The following is a 12,332-nucleotide window of genomic DNA, read 5'->3' as shown; positions in this document are numbered from 1 at the left end:
AAAAAAGTCCTGCGCTATCGAGGTTTTGCATTATTTCACCCTCGTCCGAGTACTGAAAAATTACGCGTAATACTTGTTATTTATCAATTTATGTCTCTAAATCATTTATCCACTTACTAGATTAACCTCTCCGGCTCTCGGTCGATGTCAGCACGTGCAAACTTCAATCACTGTTCAAAAGAACATGTTGAGTTGAGAGGAGTGGTGCACACTAATGGCGTGTTTGGATGGAGGGTAGAGAGAGGGAGGAGAAGACAAATCTAATTTTAACATTGTTTGGGAGTTACATTTAAGAGAGTAGAGGAGAAAAATGGGGGGAATTTTAAGTCAAAATCTTACACCCCAAATTAGTTGTAATGAAGGGGAAGAAAAGGAATGAGAATTTTTCTCCTTCAATCCCTTCCCTAAGTCATCTCCTAAACACACTGTAAGAATTATATTGTTATTACCTAGGGACGAAGTTCAGAATTTTACTCAGATTAGGCACTAAAAAGTTGAGCACAAGTTTCAAATTTGAAATATTTTATTCCGTAGAGAAAAAAATTGAGCTTTCATCCATAAGTCAAGAACTTTTTTTACCCCAAATGGACACTATATAGCTTAGGTAACACTGGAAATTGAAAGTATGATATAGTTTGGATGGAAGCCATTGCTCTAGTTTTACTAAAGTTAAAAATTGAGAGGGGTGTGGCAACTTAATGCGGCTTCGATGCTAGATATGTGGGAGAGTTTTGCATGACGTGACGCGATGAGAGCTGAGATTGTTTGAGTATTTTACTAAATAAATCTAACTAAACTGATTTACATGTGTCCCAAAATAATTTACCAAGGGTTCTAAGCCAATTATCCAGGAGTAATGAAGATCCTAAAGTAATTTCTGAGAATAGTGATGGCAGTTCACCTCATTGCCCCATGCTGGATCCGCCTCTGAATTATGTCAAACACTCAAAATTTCTATTTTTCTATTAAAATTGATAATTTTTAAATACAGCCAGTTTGTATTGTTAACTTTAGAGATTTTTCACGTTAACTATAATATTCCGAACCCGCAAGCTTGTTGGAATGATATATAGGTCATGATTTATATAATATAAGTTTCTAGTACTTGTTTGCCTAAACGCATATTTTTATATAATTAAAATAATTTATCAGAAATAATATTGGAAAATTAGATTGAACATATAACACGTTAACATGTTATCCACAAGAGTTAACATATAGCCACAAGAGTTAACATATAGCCACAAGAGTTAACATGTTATCCACAAGAGTTGACATGTTATCCACAAAAGTTAACATGTTATCCACAAGAGTTAACATGTTATCCACAAAAGTTAACATGTTATCCATAAGAGTTAACATGTTATCCACAAGAGTTAACATGTTAAACACAAGAGTTAATATGCTAACCACAACAGTTAACATGCTAAATATTATGGTTAAAATATTAACTATATGAACTTGAACCATGTTCACATGTTAAAGACCGATCTTCCTTAATATCTTAATTTTGTATAACAACATTCAAAAGTGACCTGTAATATGTATTTATGTTTTGTTATTTGTAGCTATGACTGTGGGATATACATCAGAATAATGAGCCCTGACTGAACAACAATTTTTGCAATCCATTAACAATTATGCATGAATCCCGCTCTTGACCTTGGTACCAATCTTCATCAAGAGAAAATGCCAATAAGAACCAAATCTCCTAACACGTGTAGCATTTTGAAACAATTTGTTCTATGGAATCTGGGAGAAAACATTTATCCTTGCAGATAAAGATACAACTTCAAATAACTATCAAACAAAGTGTAAAGCTTTTAACCGATATAAGCCCTCTACCGAAAGCTCTCTTGAAGATAATGCAACATACCTGATGAAAATATAAGCTTATTCCCAGTCACACTACATGTATTCAAATAAGAATCAAAATTATGCACAAAATATAAATAAATATATGTACTTTATTTGCACACTTCAGATGAACATTTACTTCATCTTATTCCTGACAACATAAACAAAAATTAAGTAGCAGACATAAGATTAATGTCAACTCAGCTGGCACTCTTTTTAACTTCAAACAAAGCGCAACTGTGAGGCTTCAGTTCATAACCCGAACGAGCCTCAGTGAAGACAATCTAGAAAAGAACCCTGGAAATGGAAGAGAAGTATCAACTAAATAGAACCATTCATTTCCTTCTAGAAGTGGAGGTAAGATAGCAATCTCAGGAAAATCATCAACATTAAAGCAAAAAAACAAGTCTCCCTTATAAGAAGTTGACATGGTGTCATCCTTATCTGCCTTTATTGTCACAGCAAGAAATTTGCTCGTGGGGTCAGGCGAGTCGTTGTCGCCACCGTCGGTTTCGGGCTAGAGGGGTTTCTTGTGGTTGGAGAGGTCGAGGGAGCAGTCGACGTCCTCGACGATGACGACGGATTTGGGGGAGGTGGAGATGAGGAGCTTGCGGAGGTGGGAGTTGGAGTGGACGACAGTGAGTTCGAGGGCGTAGAGGTCGAAGTCGAGGAAGTTGACGAAGTGTAAACAGGGTCTCCGCCGCCGCCGCCGTCGTCGGTTTCAGCACCACCTCGTCTTCCCTCCTTTTATCCCCATCACCTTCCCCCTACCCTAGAAGACCCTCGTTACCAAAGAGGAGAGAAGGAGGTTGTTGTCTCCATGGAAAAAAGGACAGACAGAGAAGGAGGAGGAGGAGGAGAAGAAGAGGGGTAATTTGGGGTTTTTTGAAATTTTTTTTATTGGGAAGTATAAATAGGGCTGAACACATCTTGGAAAGTGTAATTGGGGCCAAAACATATTAGAAAAAGTACAGGGGGCTGTTGCACATTGTTTTTTCAATTTTGAGGCCTTGAAGCAATTTTTCCTATAAAAAATAGATTTCTTATAATTAATTTTCTTTTTTTTTAGCCAACCAAACAACCTCGAAACATTTCTTATAATTTATTTCTTTAAAAATCACCCACATCATCAAATAATATTATGACAACTCATCTTATCTCATCTTTTTTTTTCTTTTAAGAAGTGAACCAAATACAAAAAAAAAAAGAATCTATTATAGAAAATAGATTACATTTTCTTTGATTTACTTGTCTTTTTATCGAACCAAACTGACCCTAAAGGAGTCGAACCCGGTTAATACACAGGACCAAACGAACTAAGTGCAGGAGCGCGCTCACTCGGAGAACCCCCCGCTAAATTCTTGAAACCCTAAACCCAAGCGCACCGATCTCCCCTCATCGCGCTGCCATCGAGACGATCCAAGGTACTTTTTCTTTAATCTTATTTGTCTATCAATTTTCCATCCCAGTTGATAATTTTGAGAAAAATCCCGTACCAAACTCTTTTTTTTTTCCGTTGATTCTCTGGGTCAGTCTCTTGCTTTTCTTCTCCCACTTAAGGCAAAATCATAATTTTTTCAGACATTTGTTAGTTCTATCCTTTTGTTTCGAATTTTTCGTTATTTTTGTTGCATTTACGAATCTTATGAAGAATTTTTACAAGAAATGGAGTTGTGTTGTTGTTGTTGTTTTTGTTATTCAATTTCATAATCATTGCCTCGAGCAGTAATCAACGCAATTTGTTTGGTTCAGCTCAATTTCGAAGGAGAAGGGAGCCGTGAGTTTCTATTAAAAAAATGCAGTCCGTACATTGTAGCTGGGCTGGGAGAACATTTGGTATAGCTAGATGCAGTAGCAGTGATTCTGGCGACAAGAAGCCACGGAGTAGACGAACAAAAGAGGAGAGGAAAACGATGGTTGAGTCCTTTGTAAAGAAGTAAGCGACTCGCAATTTTCCTATGCCAGCGAGGTTTCATAGGCTTCTAATCTGTTTTGTGTTTTCTTTCGAAATGTATTGCATAATGCGTAAATTGTATAAAGGTGCATGCAGAATACTGTGAACTTAGTATTCACTCTGTACCTTCTTGTATATTTTATGATTTCATATTTATCTGCATAGTGCCAATTCCTTATGGTGCTTAATTGTTGAATAGTTGTATTTGGGTCATGCTTAATTGTCTGAACCAATCTATCCGAGTTTTGATAATTTGCATCATACTTTATGATATGAATGATTTAGTTTAATGTCTTCTGTCAATGCTAAATGAGAGGCATCCTGTCACATTTGTTTCAGACCCAAAGTAAGATCATAGGTTTGTGGCGAAGTTTGTCAGCAAGTTTTATCTCCCAAAAAAAAGTTGGTTCACAGGTTCTTTATAAAAACTTGTTTACAGAAAAATAGCTAAATGAATAAGAGGGAGAGAGTGATAGAGTATTTTGGACATGTATTAGTTCTTGGAGGGAGAATATTTGCTTCAAATGCTGGGAAAGATCTCTAGTCAAGGTAAGTTGATTTATAATAGAACAAGAGATTGTATATATTTGTTATTTGGTTTGACCAGAATCGATATCTATCATCTAATTTTTTATCATGATCTTTAGATTTCATGGTCATATATTATAGCCTTTTATCCTGTGCAGGGGCAGTGGATAGTCCTTTGTTTAAGCAAGCTGTTAAGGTTCTTGTAATTTAAATAATTAGATTACAGACCCTATGTTAATAAATTAAATAGTAATTCTTGTTAGAAGTTGCTAAGGCACCAATGCACCTATAGCATACATGTAAACAAATCTAGCACTTTTCTTATTGCACTTAGAATTTTATTCATTGTAATTGTCCATATGGATGATGGTAGAAAGCCATCCAAAATTTTTATTTTTATTTAAAAATAATCCCTAGCATTTTAGTAATTTTAACATATAGAGGTCCATTCAATTTGGTGCCCATATACTTCATAAGAGTAGATGCCAATTCAAGATGATGAAATGAATGGCTTTCATGGATCACATGATTTGATTTCTTTGAAATATGGGTTTTTCCGATATTAGTCCCTCAAATCTTTCATATTTTGACATTAGCCTCTCATATCTTCATATGTTGAAATAGTCACCCAAAGCTTTAAATATTCTAAAATTAGGCCCCTAAAGCTTTATATTTTGAAATTAGTCCTCCAAATCCTTTAAGTTATTTGAAACTGGTCCCACAGATCTTTCAACCTGGTGTTAACTAGAGGGTCTAATTTCATAACACTAATAAGGTTTGGGGGGCTTATTTCAAAATATGAAGATTTGAGGGGATTTATTTCAAAATACTTACAGATTTGGGGCTAATACAAAATAGGAAGATTTGGGGGACTAATGTCAAAATATGAAAGATTTGGGGGACTGTATCAAGAAAAACTTCAAATATTTGCTTCATGTACTGTTTAAATCTCTCAGAAACATTATAAGATTCTGTATGAAGGTACTTTGTTGAATATTTTTGATTATTTAACTTGAACAAAATTTCATTCAGGTACCAAAGTTTGAACAATGGAAAATTCCCATCACTTAATCTAACACACAAGGAAGTTGGTGGATCCTTTTATATTGTACGGGAAATTGTGAGAGAGATCATTCAGGAGAACAGAGTTCTATGTCCCGGAAACTCAACTTCCAAAGCACTAAATCTTGAATATGGCCCCGAAGAAATGACAGGAGACTCTTTTGCCATGGACACATCCGCACCATTGTCTATATCAACTATCAATCTTGCAGTCAACCAAGAACAAGGAGAGAGTTTTTCTTTGTCTAATGATGAGAAAAGGACGAGTTCAGAAATTATCGAAATAGAGAAGTCTGTCAACCAAGAATATATGGAAACTGATCCAAATATTACTTTTGTATCACAAGTTCTGGATGGTGAACAAGACCATGTGATTTCTACTGGTTATCCAAATGAGAAGTTGGAGAATGCGAGTAATGTGGTATCCAACATTGGTGAACTATCAGGGGTAAGAGATGAAAAGTTGGGAGTTTATGAAAAAACACACGCTGAAGTTTCAGTTTTCAGTCCAGAAAATTCCAGTAAGTTTGAGAAACTGGTTCCCTCGTATGAAACTGTGTCTACGACTCCTCTCCAGTCTGAATCTGACCTGGATGGTGAAGAATACCATGAAAATTTTAATGGTACATATATCAATGAGAAGCTGGAGAATTTAAGTTATGAGGAACCCAACCTTAGCAGACTATCTGGGGTGATGTATGAGAAGTTAGGAGTTTCTGAACAAACACGTGGAGAAGTTCAAGTTCACAGCTCAGAAAATTCTGGAAAGGTTGAGAGTCTAGCCGGTTCTGTGACTTCTCCACTAATCCAATATAGCAGTGATAGCGAACAATACCATGGGATTTCCAATGGTTCTCTTTTAAATGGAATGTTGGAGAGTTGTAAGGATGACAACCTTGGCAAACGATCAGGGTCAGAAAATGATAATGTAGAGGTTTCTGAACAAACACATGCTGAAGTTCAAGTTCACAGTCCAGAAATTTCTGAAAAGGTGGCATCTATGACTCATCCCATGTTTGATTCCAAAATTGGTATGACAGGATCAATTGATTCTCCATCACCAAGCAGTTCTCTTCCACTGTCAGATAACTTCTTCAGAACCAGTATTTGTCCAGATCCACTAACAGCTTGTGCTTCTCTTAGTGGTGGAGAAGATCGTCCACTATCATCAGCTGATGCCGTGACTAGCAATCCAGGTAAATCTCAGAATTCAATAGGCATGACAACTTCCCTTGAGGTACCAAAAACGTCTGATTCTGATGAAGTGAGTGTAGCATTCATGCCATTTGAAAAAGGTTCTGTCATAAACAAGTCAGAAACAACAGAAACGCTATCATCCATTGTCGCTGATGAAATATCAGATGCAAACCCCTGTAGACAACTTTCATTTGAAAAAGATACTGTAGCAGGCATGCCAGAAATGACAGGAACACTAATGTCTGCTGATATTGATGAAGTATCAACCAAAATGAATGGATCCATACAACAGAACTTAGAGTCCCCTGCATTGGGAGGTAGGGGACTTTTGGTAAGTTTCAATACCATAGCCTGCTGTATATTTGGTTTGAGTTTACATCTTTTATGTTACTTGGTAGTTAATTTTTATCTTTGCATGTGTTGAAAGTTGTTTGTGATACCATCTTATGAAGTATTTCTTTAAGATGTACGAGTAAATAATAATTGCATAATTCAAAGAGTTGCACGTGCATTTATTGAAGGTGCGCATAAATTCTTGTCCATTTCTCCTAGAGATTTTTGTTCTGGATCAGATTGCAAATCCCTGAAGTCAGTACATTGCTGAAGGGGGAGGAGAAATTATTATTTTGTAGGTTCATGAACACCTAAAGGCAGGATATTTGGTTTTTCTATAGAAGAATAACAACACTAACACAGCTTTATATCCTAATCTATTTCAGTCTTTTTCGACTGAAATTGGAGGAGGAAATACCATTGATTTCGGCATATCAATTAATTCTCTGTCCATGCTCGTTTTTCTTGCAATTGTTTTTTCATTAATCAGTCTTTATTTCTGTATAACAATTTCACATGTTACAAGTAAAGATTATGAGTTGAATAATTTTCATGACATTTTATGCAGGTAAACTCCTTGCTTCCGTCTAATGATTTCAAGAATGCTCTCACCAACACTGAAAGTGCATCCGGTGAGCCAATTCAGCCTAGCGTCAAAAGTATAAGATGCTCTGAAGTAAAGCCTGAGCATGAGCGAGATCTGAGCAACATTGGAAGTGCTAAAAACTCTGGGAGGTATTAATATGAACTATAATTAAAGAAACCTGAAATTTGGTGATTGTGACAAGCTTAGTGAACAATATTTGGAGTAATTAATGCTGCGATACCTAGTTATCTATTTAAGAAAGTTTGTTACTTCATCATTGAGTAAAAGACCACAGTACTGAAAGGAAGAAGTAGCCAGCTGGCTTGATCGATTCAGTTATTTAATATATCCATCCACTGTAAATAATGCATACCCTTTCAAGTGGCAGCGGCAATTTGATTATTATACAGTAAATTTATATTTGACTAGACATCCACAGAAGGAAAATAACAAAAAGTTGTCTAGTATTACCATTTTGCTACTGTTCTTCTCTTCCATTTCATTTTTTTTTGGCAATCTCAGAAAATCTTCATGTTTTATAAAAGTCAAGGAACAAAACAAAACTATTTCAAACATTCATATTTTAAATAAAATATCCCAATAAATAAATAAACAGCCTTTCTTATCATTTTTCCGCATGAACAAATATGTTACAAACTCTATTACTTTCAGAGCGTAGGCTTTCTTGTTTGTCATTGCTGAAGCAAATTTCTTAGGTAGTTTTCTCTTTCTATTAAAAGTTTAGCCTTCTGTATGGAGAGCCGTTAGTGACTTGTTATTATATGGCTTGAGAACTATTTAATTTTGTTGTCAGACATTGTTGTGCTATTATCTCCAAACTCCATCAGAACCTTTGTTTATTCTGTTTTATATGTCCGCTTTGTTCACTATTTTAAATTTTCATCCTCCTACATGTGTTTTATTCATTGCAGCATCGCACAGAATGATGGCAGCGAGAAGCCTGAGACAGCAGACACAAGCTCCATTTGGGCAGCAATTAAATCTTTGCTTAATGCTGTTGCTAAATTTTGGACGGAATAAAGTCTTGAGGCAATAACATTTAGGAACCTGTCGAGCCAAAATGATTGATGTGATCAAAATTGATCATGGTCCAGGTCGATTGGCAAGTTGAGTTTCTCGTGCAATTGAAGCACTACTTTTTCCCCTTTTTTATGTCTGATCTTTTGTGTAAATCAGTGTGAGCTGTGTTTGCTGAGGATTTGAAATTGATATTTGGGTATTGATCATGCTGGAGGTGCATGCATTAGTGTTGTGAAGATGCTAAAAGGTTTCTTATTTGAGCTATATAGTAAAACTAGCGTATCTTGGTGACATGTTGGGTGAACTAAACGGCTAGTCTGATACTTCTTGATGCCGAACATTGATGCAAAAATAGATTCGCTATTAACTTTTCGACGTATTACTGGACCAAGTAGGTCCTTAGAGAACATAAATGACTAAGCTTTTAGTTACTGAATACTAGCAGGATTTCCATGTTATTGTGAATTTTATGCCCTGAGATGCTTGAGATGCCCTTGTGTAAAACAAAACACCAGCAAATTTATCTGCTGCTTAGTGGATCTGTGTCTTAAAATTCAGGTTATGGTCCTCTTGAGTAAAGCTTCTTGATCTAGCAATGAATCTGATGAAGGCTGGTATAGCAATTTCCTTCGGCTAAATTGGTTTGGTTAATTTGGTACTTGAGTGTCGTTCAGCCCCCTTTTGTTCTTCTGTCTTCTTTGAAGTCTGTAGCTTTCCGATTTGCGATAAATCATATGGTGCAGATTTTCAGGGTTGTTTTCATTTCATCCATATCATACATTGATAACTAATTCCAGGTGTTGTACAAAATATGCATCATACTGCGATCAATTAACTTAAAACAAGACTAGCCCGTGCTCAGTCTCCTATCAGGAGCAACTAATTACCCTACGGCCCGCAAAATACAGGTTCAAATCCTGAGCAGAAAGATACTGAGCTCAGGCCCCCCACCATTGAACTTACCTGCACCCCCACTGTTACAATCAGGATTAATCATGTAGAAAGCTTCAGAGTCCTTGCCCCCAATCACCCTGTCAAACTTGGCTCTCATGTACATAATCTCTTTACCCGCTGTGGGCTGAGCACAATCCCGATGCTTCTGTTTTGGGGCCGGCAACATTAACGCTGGTGGCATAACCCCGGCCCCAACCGACACGCTCTGCACCGTGCTGAGCACGTGCAGATCAGACTCCGTGCACTCCCTTGAAACCGCATACCCGAGCTTATGCCCGTTACAGTACATAGTCCAGACTGGCTCATCCCACAAAGCTCTTTTCGCGGTTCCGTTACCCGTCTTTTCGCACTCCAGCAGAATTCTCACAGTTCCTGAAGCCATCTCCTTAACTAAATGGCTAGTGTTGGTAGCCAGTTCTAGTAGCAGGGCTGGCTCTGATCGCGGCGTCTCTTGAACTGCAAGGCTCACCCTGCACTTCTTCTGGCCGAAAAACGTGCCCGTCAGCGGCCTTTTCTTGCGGCTGCCGCGAGGGGTAGTAACGGATTTTGATTTGTTTGGCGTGACGGGAGTCCAGTGACAAGAAGGGATGAGTAGGGACTGGAGGGTAGGAAAGAAGGAGCGGAAAGCCGAGACGATGGTCGATATCGGATTGAACACGAGCTTGAGCGTCGAAGCTTGCGATCGCCAGTTTCGAGCGACGAGAGGAAGAGAGAAGGTATCGTCGATTTCGGATGAAGAGGAGACCGTGGTCATTTTGGAGGTGTTGCTTGTGAGCATCAGGGTTTTTGGTGAAGAAATGTCGCCAGAGTTTTGCCTCGGAATGTCATTGTGGTGCAATGCTACAATTATAGGAGACATATTTAGTGATATTGGGAGTACTTATGTTTTGTGCGAAGACAATTGATGGTGTTGTGGCTTGATAAAAGAAGAGGAAATGTTGACAAAGAGGGCACAAGGGAATGATTGTGTTTGGACGAGTGCAAGCACAACTAAGGAATCGAGGGAGAGATAACAATGGAGTTCTAATGATCACAGTTGCTTAATAGTATATATAAGATGTCACGTCCCTTAAAATTTGTTGCTGTTACATTATAATATTTCATAGAGAGAAAGAAAGGGAGGTTAATTATTGGTTTTTCCTTTTTTTTTTTTTGGAGATTAATAATTATTTTTAGGAGACCGGAACCGCCCTTTACCAACTTGATTTAGGTCCACTTATTTATACTTTGCGAGGGATTTGTGCTCTTAATTTTTAAACTAATCATCTTATTTTTTTTGTTCTTAATTATAAGATGACTATCATGACTAATTAAATTGAATTGAATTTGAGTTGAACCTTTCCAATAGTGCCAAGTATGTCTTGTGATCAAACCGTGTCATATTTAATTGCAAGATTCAATTATGTTTGCTGTTATATATATATATATATAATACAAAATGTGATGCGTTTAGTAGAAAATGAAATGCCTTGTGTTCTTGCTCTCCTCCTCCATGTAAGCCTCTGTACATGACGGCAATCTTTATTTATTTTTTTTAAATTTTTTATTAATAGTTTATTTAACAGACTTGCATTCAAACTTGACAAAATTGCTTTGCTCATTTTATAATATAGTTTCAAACATCACGTAGTTTTCTGGTTTAGGATATTAATTAAGATTGATAACACTTGTGCTTCAAGCCGGTAATAAGTTTGCTGAAGTGACGTAATTATAATTTTCCCATATAATATAAGTACAATCATAGGTTAGTTTAACTAAATACAAACATGTGCGGCTGATACGTGTGAGGCTCATCGTGCATTACAAATTACTGCACATAAAAAAACTATAGCTGTCCTTGACCTATCCTTTCAAGAACTAGTATTATTATGATTTGTCATTGTAGGTGAACATGTATTTTCCCCCCATGCTATAAACGGATAAAAACGAACCTATTCAACTGTGTGATTTTGTACCCCACCCCAAGATATAGTTGTTGTAATTTCGTTAATGTTGTACCCTACCTAAAGATATAGTTGTTGTAATTTTTTTAGATGACAAATTTTGAAAACCCACTCATTTACGAAACTAATTGTAACTTTCGACTTCTTTTCAACTTATTTATCAAAACCGACTCAGTTTTAGCCATCGGTTTTGAAAAAAAAAATATGAAACTTCACGGGACTTCATGTCCCGTGAAGTTTAGCAGACTCTAATGACATTTAAGTAAGAGATACAATTCTTTCACGGGACTTAAAGTTCCGTGAAATTTTTTACTAGAAAAAAACTTCACGGGACTTGAAGTCTCGTGAAGTTTGAGTAGAATTTCCGGCCTCCGCGTTTTCTAGAGAGCAACTTCTCTGGAAAATGGGCTAGAGACTTCAGGGGACTTCAAGTCCCGTAAAGTTTTATGTACGTAAACAAATTTTAAGTTAAAGTCCCATGAAGTTACGCAGCTTAAGTAGTTGACTGTTAAACTTCATGGGACTTGAAGTTCCGTAAAGTTTCGGACAGTTTTTGATCAAAATCGACCAAGTTTCAGCCAGATGGCTAAAACTGGGTCGATTTGGATAAATAAGTTGAAAATGGGTCGAAATTTACAATTAATTTTGTAAATAGGTCTATTTTCAAAATTTGTCCTTTTTTAGACCACAAAAAGTGTACATGTACTTTTTTGGATAAATATCAGGAAAACCTCGTTAACTTTGGACGATTATTGGAAAACCCCTCTTAACTTTGAAAATATTAGAAGACCCCCTATTATTATAAAAAATCCCTTTAACTTTTAGGCTTTATTAGAAAACTCCTTTAACCTTGAGTGTTTATGAGAAAAGCCCCTAC

At 36.7% G+C, this 12,332-nt stretch overlaps 2 protein-coding genes across 2 annotated transcripts; one reads left to right on the top strand and one right to left on the bottom strand.

Annotated features, from left to right (window-relative positions):
- Positions 3,164-8,849, top strand: LOC109848779. The gene is made up of 5 exons (XM_020418449.1): positions 3,164-3,281; positions 3,610-3,793; positions 5,372-6,929; positions 7,500-7,666; positions 8,450-8,849. The coding sequence occupies exons 2-5, from the start codon at positions 3,654-3,656 to the stop codon at positions 8,556-8,558; spliced, it is 1,974 nt and encodes a 657-aa protein (XP_020274038.1). The 5' UTR covers positions 3,164-3,281; positions 3,610-3,653; the 3' UTR covers positions 8,559-8,849.
- On the bottom strand, positions 9,317-10,509 carry LOC109848780 (protein MIZU-KUSSEI 1-like). Its single transcript, XM_020418450.1, has one exon. The coding sequence runs from the start codon at positions 10,369-10,371 to the stop codon at positions 9,469-9,471; it is 903 nt and encodes a 300-aa protein (XP_020274039.1). The 5' UTR covers positions 10,372-10,509; the 3' UTR covers positions 9,317-9,468.

This window comes from Asparagus officinalis, chromosome 7 (genome assembly GCF_001876935.1).
Source record: "Asparagus officinalis chromosome 7, Aspof.V1, whole genome shotgun sequence".
In the NCBI taxonomy this organism is placed as follows: Eukaryota; Viridiplantae; Streptophyta; class Magnoliopsida; order Asparagales; family Asparagaceae; genus Asparagus; species Asparagus officinalis.
Note: the sequence above shows the minus strand (reverse complement) of the source record. Positions and strands in the feature narration are given on the sequence as shown.

Coding starts and splice junctions, on each gene's coding strand:
- LOC109848779 (XM_020418449.1), top strand. CDS start 3,654: ATGCAGTCCGTACATTGTAGCTGGGCTGGGAGAACATTTGGTATAGCT. Junction 3,794..5,371: donor GTTGAGTCCTTTGTAAAGAA/GTAAGCGACTCG, acceptor AATTTCATTCAG/GTACCAAAGTTTGAACAATG. Junction 7,667..8,449: donor AGTGCTAAAAACTCTGGGAG/GTATTAATATGA, acceptor TATTCATTGCAG/CATCGCACAGAATGATGGCA.
- LOC109848780 (XM_020418450.1), bottom strand. CDS start 10,371: ATGTCTCCTATAATTGTAGCATTGCACCACAATGACATTCCGAGGCAA.